General features: G+C 30.0%; 2 protein-coding genes across 2 annotated transcripts; both read left to right on the forward strand.

Annotated features, from left to right (window-relative positions):
• Positions 1–396: 396 nt before the first annotated feature.
• Positions 397–1,230, forward strand: LOC145953542 (uncharacterized). The gene has a single exon (XM_083067518.1). It carries the CDS (start codon positions 397–399, stop codon positions 1,228–1,230), a length of 834 nt encoding a protein of 277 aa, XP_082923644.1.
• Positions 1,231–12,690: 11,460 nt separating this feature from the next.
• LOC109800961 (uncharacterized) lies at positions 12,691–14,151 on the forward strand. The gene has a single exon (XM_020361900.3). It carries the CDS (start codon positions 12,815–12,817, stop codon positions 14,018–14,020), a length of 1,206 nt encoding a protein of 401 aa, XP_020217489.1. The 5' UTR covers positions 12,691–12,814; the 3' UTR covers positions 14,021–14,151.
• Positions 14,152–20,825: the final 6,674 nt, after the last annotated feature.

Here is a 20,825-nt window from a genome sequence, read left to right on the forward strand (position 1 = left end):
GCAAATGAAGTTAAAGCAGTACAAGCAGTCCATATTCTAGAATCTTGATAAGCACGTGGTGGCAATGAGGACTGAAATTCCCTATATGGCAACCATAGAAACTGTAAAAGAAAAAGGTTAATTATTGTACTTGTTTGATGTAAAAGAGAGTATGTTTGAGAGAAGTTTACATTGTATTACCTCGTTATGGTTCATGTTGTCATATCTTAATCTGTAGCCTAGTAAGTCTCCATGGGGCGTCCCGGTAAATCTTAGCCCTCTTCCTGACCACCTAAAACATTTGTACAATTATAAAATTTTAGATTAAATATTTTACTTGTTTGATGTATTAAAGTGGTATAAAAATTAATCCATACCTCGATGCTAGCGGAAATGTAATATTTCACAGCTTATGGGATGACTGAGCCAAGATTCAATTACTACTACAATACGCTAAGGAGCGAACCAGAAACCGAAGGTGTAATTGAATGGCTCAACACCATACCAAAAGAACAATGGACTCTTGCATGGGATGGTGGCCGACGATGGGGACACATGACTACCAACTTGGCTGAGGCAATTAACTCCATTCTTAAAAAAACAAGAAATTTGCCAATTTCTGCAATCATCATGTCGACTTATAAGAGATGTAATGCCTTATTCATCCAAAAGGGGAAGGAAGTCGATGCTAAACTTAGGGCTGGCCAAGTTTATACGGATATAATGAATAGGGCCATGAGAGATGCAGAATCAAAGGCTAATAGTCATCATGTCCTCGAATTTGATCGTCACAGTACACGTTTTTTGGTGCAAGAGACCATTAACCCAAGAGAAACACGACCTACTGGAACTTTCACGGTTAGACTACATGACAACTGGTGTGACTGTGGAAAATTCCAAAAGCTACACATGCCATGCTCCCATGTTGTTGCTGCATGTAAGCATGTTCACCATGATTATAAATCTTACATACATCCGGTATACACATTACAATATGTTTCAAATGTGTATAACGAATTATTTGGTGAACTGCCTAATGAATCTTATTGGCCGGATTGTGAAGAACCGCAAATCATACCAAATCCGGAACACATTAGAAATAAAAAAGGTCGTCCAAAGTCATCCAGAATACGCACTGAAATGGATATGGTTGAACCAGGCCAACCAAGAAGGTGTTCTCTCTGCAGGAATGTCGGTCACTCAAAGAAGAAATGTCCTTATCGTCAAGGGAGTTCAAGTCACCAAGCTTAAAATGTCATCAAACTTTCCAAATATTGTATTTTCTTTACTATCATTTTAAATAAAAATTGTCTTTTTTTAATTAATTTAAATTCATATTTATTTCATTATTTATTTATTTAATAATTATTTTATTATTTATTCTTATTCTAAAAACTTAACTAAATTATTTTATTTACAATTAATACAAAATTTAAAAATAACTTAAAATTTAACAGTGATACAACATAGGTGGAACCAGAAGTAGAAGCTATGATGTTCAAATTAATTATTTTAAATTTCATTATAATTTTTTTTAAATTCTATATATTTTAAACTGAAAAACTAAAAAAGAATTTATAAATCTAGAATAAAAAATTTAAATTAAAAAAAACAAAAAAGAAAACAAAAAAAACGAAAAAAAAAAAAAAAAAAAGGGCCTTTGAGAAATCGGTTACTGGGTAACCGATTTCTCAAAGGGATTTTTCCAAAATTTTGAAAAATCCCTTTGAGAAATCGGTTACCCAGTAACCGATTTCTCACCTACAAAACTAGGTGGTATATTTAGGTAAATATATTTCACTCTGGGTTATTTAAATAAATAAATAAAAAAAACAGTATATTAAAAAAAAAAAGTCTCCAAGATAAGCCGAGAGTTTTTATTGCTCTCAATTCAATTGTGGATGTTCATTGTGTCGTGCCATCCAAAAAAAAGGCCATGTAAATTGCTTTTGACCAAATTATCTGCGATAAGGATCAGGAAATCGACTACTCTGAAAGAAAATAAAACTGTACAAGACATTGAAGATTGAAATAGACCAAAGACAATAAATGTAACCTGGGATGGGATATCATAGTCACAAAACTAAACGCATTGCTTTTGCAATAGTTTGAAAATCGCAAAAACCTAGTTATTTAAATTATATTGTTCTAAATATTTTACACAACCTCGATCTCTCCAAATCAGCAATGGTTTGTTTTGTATTTTGTAGTAGATTGTAGAAATATTTTTTTTATAAAAAAAGTATTATATTTTGTTGTGATTTGTATAGAAATATTTTTTAAGAGATATATTATATTTTGTACAACAAAAATTCACACGTATTGTCTAATTTAAACTTAAAATTTCATGAATTTATTTTTAATCATCAGGATAAAGATAAAGATATCATATTAATGAAGATTTTGTATACTTATAAACATATATTTACTCTCTTGTTCTAATGACACTAGACTTTGTTTGTATTTTAATATTTCTTTTTAACTTTTAACCTTTGGCTTCCATTTTGAATTGAGGTTGTGATATTTTTAGCATCAAGTGGACATGTTATCAAGTAAACTGATTCTGATTCTATTCTACCTCTAGCGTGAATTGTTGTAGGCCAAAGGAAAAGGAACTCTAAGATATTTATTTATACATATGTGGAAATACTAATGAGTTACGAAAGCTATTGGTAATATATGTATAATTAGGTAGCAAATTGCAATGGCTAGTTGTCCTTGGCATCTATTGAGCATTTCTTGAAGCACACGGGATTTTCCCAGTATCTGATCTTAAAGCTAGGCCATCACGCTCACGTCTAAAACTTCACTTTATTCTGTCCTTTTCACACCCCACGCGTCTTCCTTAGTGAAAGTGATCCATGCTCATGCTCTCAGTATAGCCTTTAACCTTCTATTCTCACCTTTACTTGATACCCTTCCCCTACTTTATTTTCACAAACAACACTTTGGAATATATAACAATATCTTTACTCTCACACGAGGGGTCAGTAATCTTGTTTAAAACTCATATCTAATCTAGCAACTTTGGTTGGACATGAGCTAGCTAGACCTAGATGGGGTGCCCTCAATATATGTCTAAGGCAACTTCTAATTCCCTATCTCCAACTAGCTAGCTAACCTTTCTCTTGGACAATGAGAAAGTCTTAACTAAAAAAACAACCAATATAGAAGGGTTTCATCTTTACTTTAGGCACTTTTAATTATTTATTTATTTGCTTTCCCCTCACCACAAATGATTAAGCCTTTTTGTGGGTTATATGTAATATATACTTGAAGAGACTAATCACAGTCCACTAATTATATGTTTGAATGACATATTTAACTTGTATTTATATTCTTGCAGACCCTTAACTAGCTCGACCCACTTAATTAAATTATATAATAGGTTCAGATTTATATAAGTGAAGCACATGGCGTGATGTATCTTTTCTTGGACAGCTTGATTATTAATTTATTTCTCAGATATACCGATCAATAATACTAAAAAGTAGAAAGTTCTTACCCTACACATTATATTCTCTTTTGGGCATGCATTCACATCTGATGAATCTCCTATCATCACATGCTTGTACAATAAAACTAATAAATATATTACATTTTATAAGTATATAACCAACACAAACTACATTTTCCATGCTTTATATGTTTTGAGAAAGAGAGGCATATATCAATTATTTGGTCTGTATTCTAACCCTTGTTTTAAATTACCCCCTTTTACTTCTATTTGTATATATACTGTACATTTACATCATCCTGGCGTCATTTTTGTTTTGGTTTTGGCATGAGTATGATCCAAGAGGTGAGAAGCCTATAGTGAGGTCACTGCTTGATCATTTCGATTAAATAATTTCACTAATAAAAACCTAAGTTCATCTTTATCATTTTTCCACTAATTATCCTGTTAGTTTTAACTTCAGATATAATTTTCAGGGTAAAGAAAATCAGAAGAAGCTTCCATGGAATTCATATAACTTCTACTTTTATTTTTTTTATTAATAGGAATTAATTATAATAACAATAACATAATTCGAAAATTGTAGAGTAATTTGAGATAAATAAGAAAAAATATTTTCCACAAACATTGAACTAATGTGTGAAGTGCACATTCAAAGCTGATAAGAAAGAAAATGTTGATTGATAAAGTAGGAAAAAATAGAGATTTAGTTTGTATTCTGATTTACCTCAAGAGATTATTCTATTATATATATATATATATATATATATATATATATATATATATATATATATATTGACAATTTTGTTCTTATAATTACTTCTCCAACCACTTTTACATTTTTCTATCATTTTTTATTTAGTTTTTATTTTTTATTTATTTATTTTTACTTTTCCATAAATTTCACTTTTCAAAATTAGTCAAAAATTAACCTTATAATTACAATTACTAAAAAAATGTTCAGAGTCCAGATTTTCTTATTGTTATTTGTTCACTTTTATTTTATTTTAAATTGTCTGAAATACAAAGTGTGTTTTTTACGTCAATAAAACAGTAGATAAAGAGAATAATATGCTTTTGTGGCTAATATAAATCCCGCTTTTCAGAAAAACAAATAAGAAATTGCAGAGGGTGTATTTCTTCATTGGTTTATTCGATGAGTGTATCTTTAGTCAATATTTTTTTATATTGTACTAACATTTTTCATGGTTCAAGCTTCCTCAGTATCCACCAAAACTGCAGAGCATGTCCTAGATATAAATGTGCCCAATAATATCTTACAACAGAATTATAGAATCCGTTGGTTTAGGAATTATGTAAGACAAGTCTTCACGCGTTCAATATATTATACCATTAGTTATATTGAGAAAAATCCAAATCTAACATCGACTAGAGATTAGGCAATTAAATAGTATATAAGTGGAAAATAACCCTTATCTTACAAGCCGGTTTTGTAGGGTTTAGTTAGACTTAATTCACTATTCTAAAATTGTATCAGAGTCATTTAGATCCACTTTAAATGGGTCACCCACCATTGATACCATGGGTATGAGGGGTGTATTGAGAAAAACTCAAGTCCTGCCATTCCTAGATCATTAAAAATGGCTACATACCATTTATCTACGTACCAAACCCAATAGTACTGGACGTGAGGGGGTGTATTGAGAAAAATTCAAGTCCCATATCAACTAGAGATTAGGCAATTAAATAGTATATAAGTGGAAAACAATCCTTACCTTACAAGCTGGTTTTGTAGGGTTAGGAAAAACTCAAGTCCCATATCAACTAAAAATTAGATAATTAAATAGTATATAAGTAGAAAATAATCTTTACCTTACAAGCTAGTTTTGTAGGGTTGAGTTAGGCTTAATTCCCTGATAAGTTACCGCATAGAAATCGAGAAAATTTCAATTCCAAATTGAAATTCTGTGACATAAAGTAGAACCCCTTTACTATGGAGTAGCTTTGTTTGTGATTGTGACGTACCAGCACTGAACTATTCGTAAACTAGCATGAACATCTACTCATCAGATCATTTCTCAATATTCCACGTCCAAATTGTAGATCCACCGTTCGGATCACAACCCGACAAGCGTCAGTGACCCACTTTTTTTGTCTCTACATTACTTAACACTTTGTTTAATGGTAAACAAAAATGCACATACAAAGAACGATTAGTGCTATAAATCAAAACCCTCGATGATTATTTCAGTAGTTAATATAGAAATTCTCCCGACCCAGCAACGTGGTTAGACTTAGATTAGATGTCACGGTTCTGTTATGTTCATCAGACGTGACCAAATCTGGGGTGAACACCATCACCATGTACTCCATACTATATATAATAGAAAATGAGAGCCTAACACACATTTTGGAATGTTGTTGAGAAATGATTTGGAGGGTTCAATTCGTTTGTTGACAAATCAGTGATTAAGAAGCAAAATGGTTGTAACTTGTAGCTTAATTTGAGAAAGACAAAGAAGCAATGTAGCCCCAACCTCCATTTGGTACATGGGGACCCCTACATTGCCATACACATAAAGAAGATTTCATCTTTCTCACGACAAGTGTGGCGAATCTCCAAATGCTTCTTCACTCACTCAACCACAAATTGTTGACATTTCCTTCTTTTGTAGCTTACGATAAGGTCAGTGACCATTCTACTTGGTCCATGCCTTTCTCAAAAGTCCTCCCGATTCGATTCAATCTAATTAATTCTTTGTGGCTATGGTACAATATGTTCAAATTACAAGACCATGCAACCTAGTTATAATAAAAAAAGTCTCATGTCATTTGAGAATCACCACAAGTGAGACTTAAAATAAAATTTGAATTTTTTTTATAAAAAAAATATTTGTTAAATCTTTTTACTATCATGAGATTTTTTTATTATTAATATATGAATTTTTTACTATGTAAAAATTAATAGTAAATTATTTTTTTTTGCTGATGGTTGCATAATAACATTACTCTTAACGTGATTTTAAGTTTACTTGTAAAAAAGATTAGATTATACATGTAGTTTCACATAATTTAAAAATTAAAGTTAAAGATAATTTGTAAATATTTTCTTTCTTTTTACACATACATCATCAATTTGTGATGTAATGGTGGATTATGATAAAAATTACGATTACATGTATCTGATATGATAGACTAATAATACAAATGAGTTAAAATTAAAATATTGGTCAAGAATAAAAATATCATATCTCTCATGAAAGAGTTCTAATAATTTAAGATTATTATTTTAAAGTTTCACATGGATCCTCATCCACAAAGCAAGATTACATGAGCATAATATATATGTTAAAGACTTAAAGGCTATGAAAGTCTTGCTCTCAAGGAAAGTAGAATGAGAAAACAAAAAACAGAAGGGTGGTTCCCAAAGGAGGGGGCTTTTCTTTTAAAAGCAAGTGTGAAAAATGGGCCATGTAAACCCCCCAAAAGTCCAACAAAGTCAGATTCTTGACATAGGATGTGAGGGGAATGAGTGGCGTTGAAGTTGCTTCCAAACTAAGACGGTTTCAAGTGGATCCATCGTTTACTTAATGAAGTACATGGATTATGTGCCCTCCACAAGTGGGGCTTCGGATTTTGGTTATTAATACTGTGGACATTATTTTATATATGATTGTAAAAAAAAAGGTTGATTTCCATACATTATGTAAAAGACTTTTACATTCTTAATTAATTAAGAATAATTATTAGTACGACTTTATATTCCTTTCATTTTATATCAAGTGTTATTTTAAGTTTTTTTTTTTTCAAATCAAGAAAAATAAATAATAAGATAAATGAAAATAACAATTTTACATAATTAACGTTTTGTCAATCTTTTTTCTTATAAACGATATATTACAATAATAATTTATTAAATAATAGTCTTAAGGATATAAATGAAAAATAATAATTATTACATTGAAAAGTTAGATTAACACTTATTTTTTTACTTGCTTTTTCTTCTTACATGACATGGAATGGAAGATATAAAAAAGAATTTAAAATCTTTCTACAAATCTTCTTCCTATTTTTTTTTACTGTTAATATAAATCCATTTTTATATTTTTAAGATATTAAACGAATTTACTTTTCATCTAATATTTACCATAAAAATAATAATAGGAGGTATATTATTACTCTTTATTCTTATAAAAAGTGTGAACACTCCATTTCTTTAACATAAAAATCAATTCTTTTTATTGAGTCAAGGTCCTAATTAAATAATTAGATGTGTTAAATATTCAAAGAGAGAGCTTTAACATCAATTGTAGTCTTATTTGACTTAAACTAGATTGTCCTAGTAGAGAATATTCTAGTTTATACAAAAAAGAAAATATAATTTGACATTATTTATTTTTCCTTATTTTTCTTCTTATTGCATCAAATTACTCATCATATGCATATATATTTTTTTGACAATTATGATATTGGTAAGAAATATCAACTGTAAAAAATAGTGACCGATCTTTGTTAAAATGTTGCATGCACATATAAAATCACCATTTTCCTCTCGACATATATAATTTATATTATATCTAAAGTCAAGTGAAAATTTTAACTATTTGATCATACATATAATTTTATTTTTTCCGCTCTTTCTCTTCCTGTCTTAAGGTGTTATTTGAGACATCAATTTTTATAATGGAATATGCTCTTTGGTTCAAACAGATAAAAAAAAAGAAGAAAAATACAGTAATTAATATGCAACACAAAGTCGTTGACCGAATTCCATCGTTACCAACCAATGATCAGGTAAGATATTAAACCAATTTATTTCTTTCATGGAAATGGTCCAAGTTTTTGGCCAAGTTCACATGACAGTTGCTTTGTTTCACCCTAGCTACTTATTATTTTCCTTTCTTTGCGCCAATATCTTTGGTGGCTTATAGCTATAGCAATAGTATATTGCAGTTTGGGGGAATATCAGTGTTTTGGTCACGTGCACAGCCTCAGAAAGTGACCGTTAATATGCAATTTGACATATTATACAAATCAAAATAACTATCAATATAATTCTTTGTACAAAATTTATTTATCACACTGCAAGCACATAATAAGAAACTACTAGACAGGGGATAACTTTATCCAAATTATATTCACTCATCAAGTGCTTTTCTAGTTGGGGTCTGAAGCCAAAAATGCATGTGCAAAGGATTTATTAAGCCACACTTGCGTTTTTCTTTTCTCTTTCTTAGCTCAAATATTGCAATACATATGCCTTAACCAATGCATCTTAATTTCTTCCTTTCATATGTTGACACAAAGCAAAGTTTATGTTTGACTAGAGGGTCTTTTATGTCCAATAAACAGTTGATGGTGCTCCCTTAAATAGAACAATTAAGTACAAACATTTTGATATTAATAAAGTTAAGAGTGGGGAAAAACACTTGTCAGTTGGGCGGCCATAATCAAAATTTTCACAAGTGATTGTAGGAAGGCATCATGTGCATGCATCCAATGCTACAAAGAGACGTTAAGAAAAATAACAAAAAGAAAATATCAGATGCCGGCTTTCCTAGCAATGGCGGTCGCTAAATAATCCCTTTTCTCTTTTGAAAGCAATTTCTAGGATTCCCCTAACTTCTTGGATAAACCTACCCTTTAAAGTGGTCAATTCTTTGCAAGTTTTAAATGTAGTACTAAACTTCATAGATTAAAAATATGTTCGAATACAAGTTTAATTAAAAAAAAAGTTTAATTTTTTTTAAAAAAATATAAACCCTTTTTTTAATAGAAAAAGTTAGCAATTTTTTTCTTCTAAATTTGTATCTAATTAAATTTAAAATTGATTAGTGTAAAGTATGAGCGAGAAGTCTTATATTGAAAAGAGATAACTATGTTAAAAATAACATGTTTAGTTTAAGTCTATGATAATATTTTTTATTATTAGTAATAAAACACCAAAAATGATTCATAGTATATAAGTAAAACAGAAAAATAATAACAATATTTTAATTTTTTAGATTAAGATTTAACATAAAATTCAGTTACATGGTTTGTCCATTAGTTAAATTCTTTCCCATTTTTAACTTGTATTCCTACAAGTTTTATAATATTATTGGAAACATGAATAGTTTTAAGAGGTTTCTATTTTATTTTATTTTTATTTAGGAATTTTTTCCGAAATTAAGCTTAGATATAATAATTTGATTACTTTTATGTTAGTCTTTAATTGGAAAATTTAATTTATAATTTATTGCGTGCATTGTGCATTTATTTAAGCAACCCCATCCTGTAGAGAGTGTGTGTGTGTGATAGTTATGGTTGAGGTTGAGCCGTTGAGGTTACTGTTCTTCCTAACCTCCAAATCCAAATACATCGTCACCTTTTAGGGTGAACCATCACATTAATAACGAGGATGCGTGATGCCAACTTCTCACCCATGCTTTTAAATCGTTGAACTTCTCGGAAACAGTACCCATGGCAGCACTTCTGCTAGCTTCTGAAGCTAACTAACGCTTTATTTCTTTTATGGTAAATTACATTTCCTATTTTAAAAGATGTGGAAACTATTCTTTTTTATTTTAAGATGTATATTTATATTCTTTTAAAGATCAATAAATATATATATATATGTTGTATTTAAATTCATTTTTAATGTTTTTTTATAATATAAAAAACAGATAACGACAAATAAAAAATATCGTGTTTTATAATATTAACACTTCAACACATTTGTTAGATACTATAACTCAATCTTGTTGTGGTTTTATATGGTTAAAATAAATCAATAGGACTTAACCCAATTGATTCACATGAATTTATGTAAGTTATCGTAATTTTTATATCAAGTTTAATTTTAATGAAAATGAATAAAAGAAAATAGTTAAGATAGTTACACTATCACAAGATATCAACCATCCTATTAACTTTATGTGAAGTATTTGTTAAAATTTTGTCAAATATATCACATCATGTTAGCAGTAATTTTGTGATTATATATTATTTCTCAAGAGAATTGCGATTTTACTCAAAGTTAACACTATTATATCTAATTTATAAAATGACCTTCAATGATTGTTGTGATAATTTAAATTAAAACTTCAAGTTAAAAAAAATATAATAAATTATTATTTTTAGAATATTTCAATTATTAAAATGCAAAAAAAAAAAAAGATGAACTAATTAATATGATATAAATGTTAGGGGTTGTTGCATTATATAAAAAATAAAGTCAATGATAATTTATAAATACATCTCTTTCTCTTACACACCAAAATATTTTTTAAGGATAAAATCATAATAATTCAAATAAAATAAAAGATAAAATTGCAATACATCAAAGTAAACAATACATTAAATACAGTAAGACTTGAAGTTATAATAGAGATTAGTATTTACTATACTTCTTTCATATACATCATTCGACCAATAGGTGTGAAAGCTAACCTATAAATTTTATTTGATTTCTATTTCAATTCACACTTTCAAGAACATTTTTCGACTATGTTTAAGTCCAATAAATCATATTATGAGTGATCAAGACACAATATACACTAAGAATAGTATGAAAAACTAATAATTTATATATAAAAAGTAAATAAATAATTAAAAAAGTGCACGATATTAGGTCTAACTATATCAATTCTCAACGAGAATGGCTTAACTCATGAACATTTGAAAAATTAAGAAAAAATGAAAAGAAGGAGAAGATGATTGAAAGTCATATAAATTTTACTTATTACCTTTTTTTTCTTCTAAAGAGGATCATGTTAGAATGCAAGTAACACTCTTCGATTTTAATCATTAAATTATAATAAAAAAGTAAATATATTACCTCATAATCAAGTTTATACACCAATATCAATAATAATGATATATGACGATTGTAATACTCAAGAGGTAAAATTGGATTCATTTTTATTTCTTAAAACAACATGCACACAAACACATAAATATATGAAGAATGCTATCAATTATATTTGGTAAGCAATATAATTTTTTTTTGTAGGCACTCTTGTTATGTATTAAAACTTTATACTGTTATATATGAAATATATATATATATATATATATATATATATATATATATATTTATTTATTTATAAAGAACTCATTATATTAAAAATTAAGTAAATTTATATTTTTAGTTTCTCTATTTTTGTCAATTTTTAATTTTTATTTTTCTATTTTTAAATAGAAATATTTAATCTTTATATTTTTAAAAATATAAAATTTTGGTCTTATTAACCATTTAAAATTTATTAATTATTAAATTTTAATATTTTTCAATAATTTATGATTATTTAAGTGACGTGATGTTTATTGACATAATATATAAAGATAAAAGTAAAAAATAATATATATATATATATATTTATATTTTAATGAATAATTAATTTTTATTTTATTAATAAATCTGATTTATATATTTTTTTATAATTTCTTTTAATTTCTAAATATTATATTATTAAATGTGATATGACTTAAATATAAATAAAAGATTAAAATTTATAAAGAGGTTGCATCGAGACCAAACCACGACAAATTGAATGGGAAAATAGTAATACCACGGAGGTTAACAACGCCAAAGTTGCTACTACTGTTGTTTCGACAGATATTGGTACTTGGGATTGGATGGGAGGCCAATTAATTGCAGAATTAACCATGCCCTCTATTTCAGGGACACCTCCTCTTTAACCTACGTAATTCTTAATCACTAATCATTAGTTCGAAATAACCTTTTTCTTCATGTTTCTTCTATCAATGGCGGAAAGAAATAAAAGTAACAAGAAAAAAAGAAAAGAAAAGAAGAGATTAACGTTAGAGTACAACCCAACAATGTGCCATGATGATTGTGTGCTTAGCTTTTATTTCCCCCGCCAAACATACCCATGATTGCTCGTGGGCCAAACATTAGTCATGCATACTTACTACCAATAATAATCTTAAACCACAACTTAACCAAGCCATACATGATAGTAAAAACAATAATGCCAAATCTCTTTATGCTCACTCAAAAAGCAAATCGCAACTTACTTACCATGAGTAGAATAAATCAACAAAATATTATTAATAGATTAAAGAGATTAGTCGCAAAAAATGGCACTCCCGTTGATAAAGGAACACAAATAATACAGTCACAGGTGTTTCCTGAATGAACCGTTGCTCAACAGCTATTATATGATTATATCATATCATATCATATCACGCCTTGTAATTTGCAAATTTCTATTTACCATTTACGACAAAAACATGGCTTATGAGAAAAAGAGAAAAAAAAAAAAAAAAGAAATCCGAAAGTGGGGTCCAGCGTTTTGGTGCTATAAAATAAAGAGGCTCCTTGTGCGGAAGTTGAAGTCCAGTGTGTAGAAACTAGAAAGAAAGGCAGGGAAGAACACACTAACGATCACTCAAAACTCTCTTCAAACCAAAATGGTCGACGTGGACCGGAGGATGACCGGTCTAAACCCGGCCCACATAGCAGGCCTACGTCGTTTATCGGCCCGAGCGGCAGCAGCGCCCACTCTCCCAGTCCGCAACGGCGTCGTTTCCTTCGCTTCACTCGCAGACAAGGTCCTAAACCACCTTCGCAACTCGGGGATACACGTGCAGCACGGCCTCTCCGACGCCGAGTTCGCACGTGCGGAGGCCGAGTTCGGGTTCGCGTTCCCTCCGGACCTCCGCGCCGTCCTCGCGGCGGGGCTCCCCGTCGGTCCGGGATTCCCGGACTGGCGCTCCGGCGGCGCGCGCCTCCACCTGCGCGCGTCGCTCGACCTTCCGATCGCCGCGATTTCGTTCCAGATCGCGCGGAACGCGCTGTGGTCGAAGTCGTGGGGTCCGCGGCCGTGCGAGCCGGAGAAGGCGCTGCGCTTGGCGCGGAACGCGCTGAAGAGAGCGCCGCTGCTGATCCCTATCTTCAACCATTGCTACATTCCTTCGAACCCCTCCCTCGCCGGAAACCCTATCTTCTTCGTCGACGAGAACAGAATCTTCTGCTGCGGCTTGGATCTCTCCGATTTCTTCGAGCGCGAGTCGCTGTTCCGCTGCTCTGAGTCCGATCCTATGGTTCTCAAAAAGCAGCGCTCCGTCAGCGAGAAATCCGCCGGCGTTTCCGCCGCGTTCTCGCGGCGGAGCCTCGACGCCGGCGGGAGGACGCCGCGGTGGGTGGAGTTCTGGACCGACGCCGCGACGGATAGGCGGAGGAGGAACTCGTCGTCTTCGTCGTCGTCTTCGCCGGAGAGGTTCTTCGAGATGCGAAAATCGAAGGTTCCCGGGTGGGTGGAAGAGTACATAAGTCAAATCGGGTCGGTTTTGAAAGCGGGCGGGTGGAGCGAATCGGATATAAAGGAAATGGTTGAGGTTTCAGCTTCTGGATTCTTCGAAGGGGAAATGGTGGTTTTGGATAATCAAGCGCTTTTGGATGCTTTGCTTTTGAAAGCGGATAGGTTTTCGGATTCCCTCCGAAAAGCTGGCTGGAGCTCCGAAGAGGTTTCCGAAGCTTTGGGTTTCGATTTCCGACCCGAGAAGGAACGCAAACCGGCTAAGAAGCTCTCGCCTCAACTCGCCCAGAGAATCGAGAAACTGGCTCAGTCGGTTTCCCGGTCAAGACACCATACTTCGGAAAGGGAAACTGGATGAATTTATTTACCTACACTTTTTTTAATTTTAATTTTATTTTTTTGGGTGAAAAACGATGAAGAATTGGGGAAGCAAACGCGTTGTACTATGAAACAAAGTGCACAAAATAGATCAAAGAGTTTTAAATTTTACTACATCTTTTTATATAAACGATACGATACTCTAAGTTCATAATCAATGATCAACGGTTGTGTACAGTAAAATGAAACCTTTTTTAAATTTTATTTTTTATTGTTTTGCGTTTATGATTTTTGTTTACTAGCTTGTATCTGTATGGAGGTTTTTGTTTGGTTTGTAAATAGGAGCAGCTGTGCACGTGTGGACGTATTTTGTACAGTATAGTTTTTAATTGAAATGTGAGCCTGGCGTCGTTTTGCTCTCAAGGAAATGGCTTAAGTCGGTGTCGTTTTAGCACAGTAAGGAGGATATGAACATGAGAATCAAAGTGTGGGCTGTGTGCGTGAAAGCCGAAAGGTCTCATCTTTTCAGCATAATTTGAATTTCATTGTCGTTTGACAGAGATACGTGAAATTCTTTTTTGGCTTCTTTTTACTGAGGCTGGATTTCCTTGGAATTTGGAAAAGGATATGCATCCAATGTATGTATAATGTATGGGCTTGCAGGCAGAAAAAAACTGACACATAAAAACAACATTAATAGTAATGGACACAAGAACGAGGCACACTGTTGTATTCGGCCATGCCACAAAAATTTCGGATCACTGGGAAAACAGTTTGCAAATTAGCAGAGGCAAGACAAATGTTACTTAGTGTTCCTATTCGATCATCTTAAACTTTAGGTTTTATGCCAAAGTGTCACTGTAAAATTTAAATAACTATAACAGTGAACTTCTGTCACATATCAACATTAGGGCAAATTTTCATAAAAGAAAATAACGCAAAAGAAACTATTCACTATCTAAGTGCACGTTCATTGATATGTAATGCGTTAGCGTTACCAAACGGTCTAGGGAAATTGAAGAAACTTCAATTTTTAAATCATCTTGAATAAGAAATACTAAATCACAATCACCCTGTTCCTCTTCGAATCAGTGTGGCCTAACACTAGATTCAGATTCTCGTGTTAAAATGAAATGTCATAATATTATGAGAGTTAAAAAAAAAAACAAATCAATTAGAATAAATTTATTATTACTTGTGTATAATTTATATTATTGTGTCTTTGTTTCCCGTGCTAATGTTTGAGGATCGTGATCGACCACCCTAACATATGGACACTACACCAACTCAATATCCTACAATTATTTTCTTTTAATATACTCTCAACCTTACCTTACTTGACATCAACTCACTCTCTACCCCTCAATGCCCTTCCATCACCAACTCACCCACATTATTCTCTTCCAGTAACATACATAAAAATTTTAGATAGTCAAGAGAATATTTATCCGTATATTTATAATATTCAAAATTATATTTATAATATTCAAAATTATATATATAATTTTTAAAAATATAAATATATATTATAACTATTTTTTTTTATAAATTTTTATATTTATAATTACAATAAGTAGTGAAAATAAATTAGATCAGACTAAATTATACTATAATTTAATAGGTCTAAACTAAATTTTATTAAAACACATTCCCTAAATATAACTTATTTTTCTGTTATAGATATTTTTTTAAAAAATATTTATAAGAACTATAATCTGGGAGACATACATTATAATAATTTAAAATTAATAAAAACATAAAAATAAATATGTTAAATTCTATAAAAATAAATTTTAATTTATTTATGATATAAACATATTTTTAATATCTAATATAAATTTTTAGATGATAATTTATTTTAAAATATATTTTATAATAAAATTTTTAAATAGAACATAAATCTTACAATATATGTATATACATTATACACACACACATTATAATTAAACTTAAAAATAATTAGTTTGTTATCAAGAAATATTTTTCATCATATACGAGAACTAATCTCTTTTAAAAGTTTAACAGACATCAAATAAATAAATATTTTCTCTGAATTTAAATTTTATACGTACAATAATTTAAATATATATGTTTATTTTATTAAAATATAACTTTTATTTATTTTTTTTAAATATACTAATCTTTTTTATAAAAAAAAGTATGTATGTGTAAAATGATAATAGGAACAAATGCTCCCACTATCAACCATATAGATCCGTCTATGTTTTCATCAACTTCAACTCATCCAAAATAATTTGAAAAATGATACTTGTACAACAAATTTTAAAATAAAAATGAATGTTCTTTTTTGAAACATAATAAATGATAGGTGAAGAAAATTTTCTCTAGCACACTCCTATACTTAATTGCTTTTGATATGTTGTCCCTCCACATCATTGACGATGGCTGTTCAGCGTGGAGATGTTGGAGTAGAGTGGATAAATGACACTCGACATGGTGGTTATGGTTTTTCACGAATCACATGGCTTCGGAGTTTCCGGGTTTGACTCAATTCAAGGGTCACACAGTTGAGAGACACAATTTGGCCATTATCCTGTGTAATTGGGGGAAGAAAATAGGATACGTGATGACAATTTTTTTTGGTGGCATCTACCTCAACTCCCCTACGTGGCATCAGATCAACACTAGTGGTTCTAAACACAATGACATTTGACTAGCACTAGCTCAATTCAAAATGTTACTAAAATACATAATATTTCAAATTTAATCAAATGGATGGATCCGAAGATTTACCATTAATTACTCAAAATAATTGAATGGAAGGATCTATTATAATAATAATTAAAGCTTAAGTACTACTTGAAGTAATTGCAAAGTTTTTGGTGTTAATATATAAAAGATATAAAGCTTAAGTACTTGTTGAATACATTTTCTTCTTAAGAGTATCTGCATTTTTTTTTTCTGTCACACTTACTTCAACTTATACAATCAATGACTAATCATGTTTGTAATATTGTGTTTTCATATGCATATTTGAAGATTTATTAAATTAATAACGGTCACTATTCTGAAAAAAATTAATTCTTGTTTTGTTTTGCAAATTTGGAAATGAAAATTAGAGAGTAGGAAGGAAAGAGGGGCACGTGACTGGGGTATCTCATGTCCCAGCCCAAGGGTTCCGTACGATTAGAATGAAGGTCCATAAAAGTTCGTAAGAGGTTTCCGCGTTAGCTCACTTCATTGTTGTTTACTTGGCACTTTTCAAACACGTTAGTGTAATTTGTTGGGTGATGAAAAATGAAGGTCATATTTTGTATTCTTTTGGTTAGGGTTTTGTCTTAATTTGTTTGTTTTGTAAACATTTGGGGGAGCATCTCATTTACACTAGACACAAGAGCAGGTCCTCATGTGAAGGAGCGAGGGAGGGGTACGGCCAAATAAAATCATACATTTTCTATTTCATTCACACTTTCTTGTTACTTTCGAATTCAAATTATTTTTGGACTTTACTATACATTATTCAAACGTTAATTTATCCACAAGTGGTTTGAAATTAATATCCGTCAGATAAATTGTCTTTTTAATATAATAAAAAGTTGAACTCATAAACATCATGAATTATTCTCTCTCTCTCATCTTCGTAAACTAATAATAGAACCTACAATAGTCCCTTCAAAAACTATTTGAATTTCAGACTAGTCTTGTGTAAACTTTTGAAAATTGAAAGTCAGATATGGGAACCCAGACGAGTAATTGAGGATCAACCCAGACGCCTTTTTACTCATTTCTTTGATTCAATAAAGTAATTCAGCAAAAATATAATACTTAAAGAGGATAACATTATCATTTAAAGTGTTTTATTATTTAATTAAATATATATAAGAAATGAGATAAGAAAGAGCATCTTCAATTATTTACAACATTAGATTATTTGACTCCTTTTTCATTAATCTTATATGCATGATTTAACAATTTTATGAACTTTTAACATTACTAATGCAAATTTTTTAAGAATTTAAAATGAATATTACAGCTTGATTCATGCATTTATATTTGTAATGGGTCTAACAAGAAATAAGTTTGTAATGTTGATGATAAGTTTTTGTGGATGAACTATTTTTATGACTGTTTTTTTCTACCATCTTACACCAATGGTAGAATTATATAGGAAAAGTATCATAAGATCTCTCCAATACACTATTTTCAATACACTTATTTTTATTGATTAAAATTTATTAAAAATTATAAAAGTATAAGTCCCACATCCTAATGATTATCTTCTATGATTTTGTAGTTTATAATAAATTACAATCAATAAAAACAATTATTTTAAAACTTATGTGTTAAATAGTATATTGCTAACATTGATAAAAATAATTGTGTTAAAAAGTGTATTAAATAGTATATTTCTAAGGCCATGCTCAACTATGTAAGAGTTAATTTTTAGCTTTAAATCTACATAAGCAAATATAATTCTCACAAAAAGTGTTCTTAAGTAACCGGTTAATTCATTCACTTAAGACTATTTATGATTGTACTCTTATTTTAAATTTTGACTTCAAAATAACTTTTAAACTAAAAGAAACACAAGTCAAACATAGCTTTAATAAGTAATGTGTGGATCTATCTTCAATAAATAGTTGAAAAAAAGAATAAATTAATATAATTATTAAAGAGTAAAAATATTTAAATAACTACAATAATATTTTGGATACAAAATTGAAAGTTGATGATTTTTGTTATCTATACCATTATATAAAAGAAATATATGCCTTAATAATTATTTTTAGGTTTTATTTTAATATAAACTATTTTTATTGGTTACAACTCTCTAAACTATCTTTTCCTATTATATCAGTATCTTTATTATTTATTTATTTATTTATATTATTTTGAAATTACTTATAAGTAACAACTCTTTTTTATTTTTTTAAATTACTTGTGAATAATTTTTTTTATTCTAAAATTACCCATAAATAACTGTGTTATTTATGAAAATAATTTTTTACTTTTTTTATACATTGGAATTAGGGAATACTTTTATCCTGTTAGTGAGAATAATTTTTTTAAAGCGACATAAAAGATGTTAATATTTAATAAAATCATTAAAATAAAACTTAAAACCTAATAAAAAAATTTAAAAATATTATGGTGAAGACAGAAAAGTTGAATCAAAGTGTTAGTCTGATAGCCATTTCAGTTGTAGGTGACTCTTTCTTTTAAAGTGGTGGTGTTTCATTTTCATCTTTTTAGTGGAAGTGACTGCCTTCATAGACGTAGCTAAAATGTTGGTGGAGAGACAATACAAACAGTACATCTGAGTCTAGCGATGGTGGACTTATCTGTCATATGCAAAGAAATTTTGAGGTCCAAAATTTTATATTAAACACCAAAAATTAACCTTAAATACGAGTTATTTTATTTTGCAAACATATATAAAATTAAGTTGGACTAAAATACATAGATGTATATATATTTTTATATAACTGACTTAGAATAAAAAATTGTCGAATCCTGTCCAAAAAATTCTAAAATGTCATGAAATACATTAATTCATGGAAATCAGAGGACAAAAAATGATTGAAAAAACTACAATAATTAAGAGCTGACATAGCATAATTACGGGAAGGAAATTAAAAGGAGTCCAACATCCAAAACAATAACTAAAAAAAAAAAATAGTAATGAAGCATTGAAATTAGTTTAGTAGAAGGAGCTAGTTTTTCACATGACAGATTAATAGAAGTGTCAATATTTAACATCTGTCTCAAACACTATGGAAAAAACTATGTAGCAACCTCGGTCGCGACGGGACGGCGAAAAATAAATTGAAAAAGAGGAGTCGCCACCAATGTTATTTTTTACGGAAAAAACATTGGAAAAACCATAAAATAGAAAATAGTCTGCGAAAACCAAATTTTTGAGTTCGGGAGTCGATTACGTATGAGGAAGGTATTAGCACCTCACAACGTTCGTCCTAAGACGATTACCTTTAATTAATTAAACTAATTATTCATAATTTATAAAATATTTATCTCACTAAAATTATCAAATATATTTTATTTAATTAATTTAAATTATGCATTGAAAAAAGGTTAAAATTATTATTGTTATATAAAAAGGAGGATAATATATTTTTTATTTTTTTGGCTCGACAAGATTTAGTTCTTGCTCCTACGTATCTTCATGTATAATGAAGAATCAGAGTCACGTAGTTCTTTGTAAAAAATATTTGTGTGTTGATATTTTTTTAATTAAATTTTATTTTTGTTAAATATAAGATTCTTGAACTGTCTCAGCTCATTCATCTTAAAAATATAAAATTAACTAAGGTGTACACCAAAGTCAATTCAATAAAATTTTAATTATAATTATTGCTAGAGATTGTTATGAGGTTTTAGATGAAATTAAAGATAAATAGAGTAAAGTATAAAGCTTAAAAGGAAATAACAGAGGATAAGAGAAAATAAGGAGGCTCGGCCTTCCATCTAAACATGATTACAATTCATAAATTAATAGGAGGCTCAGCCTTCCATTCAATGAATATTTTGGAATAAAAAAAACTTGAAATTGATTATTAAAAATGTCTTAGATATTTAAATGGAGAGTATGACAAATAGAACTGTACACAAGAAATGATGAACGTGACTTCCACCACGGATCTCCCTCCCTTTCTCTCTATTTCCTCTTTCAGCTACTAGCCTCTGGATAAACAGAAACTTCGGGCAGAACCTCCTCCTCTCTTAAGGATCGGAACTAGGGCAGAACATCCTCTCTCTTTCTCTCTCTCTCTCTCTCTTTCTTTTTTTTTTTTCTCTCTCTCTCTCCCTCTCCTTTTTTCTTTTTTTTTCCTTCCGCTCCCTCCTCTATTTATAGGAATTACAAA

The sequence above is a fragment of the Cajanus cajan genome, chromosome 11 (genome assembly GCF_000230855.2).
Source record: "Cajanus cajan strain Asha chromosome 11, NIPB_CcT2T_4, whole genome shotgun sequence".
In the NCBI taxonomy this organism is placed as follows: Eukaryota; Viridiplantae; Streptophyta; class Magnoliopsida; order Fabales; family Fabaceae; genus Cajanus; species Cajanus cajan.

Bases quoted from the DNA above. Each gene is read 5' to 3' on its own strand.
- LOC109800961 (XM_020361900.3), top strand. From the start codon at position 12,815: ATGGTCGACGTGGACCGGAGGATGACCGGTCTAAACCCGGCCCACATA.
- LOC145953542 (XM_083067518.1), top strand. From the start codon at position 397: ATGACTGAGCCAAGATTCAATTACTACTACAATACGCTAAGGAGCGAA.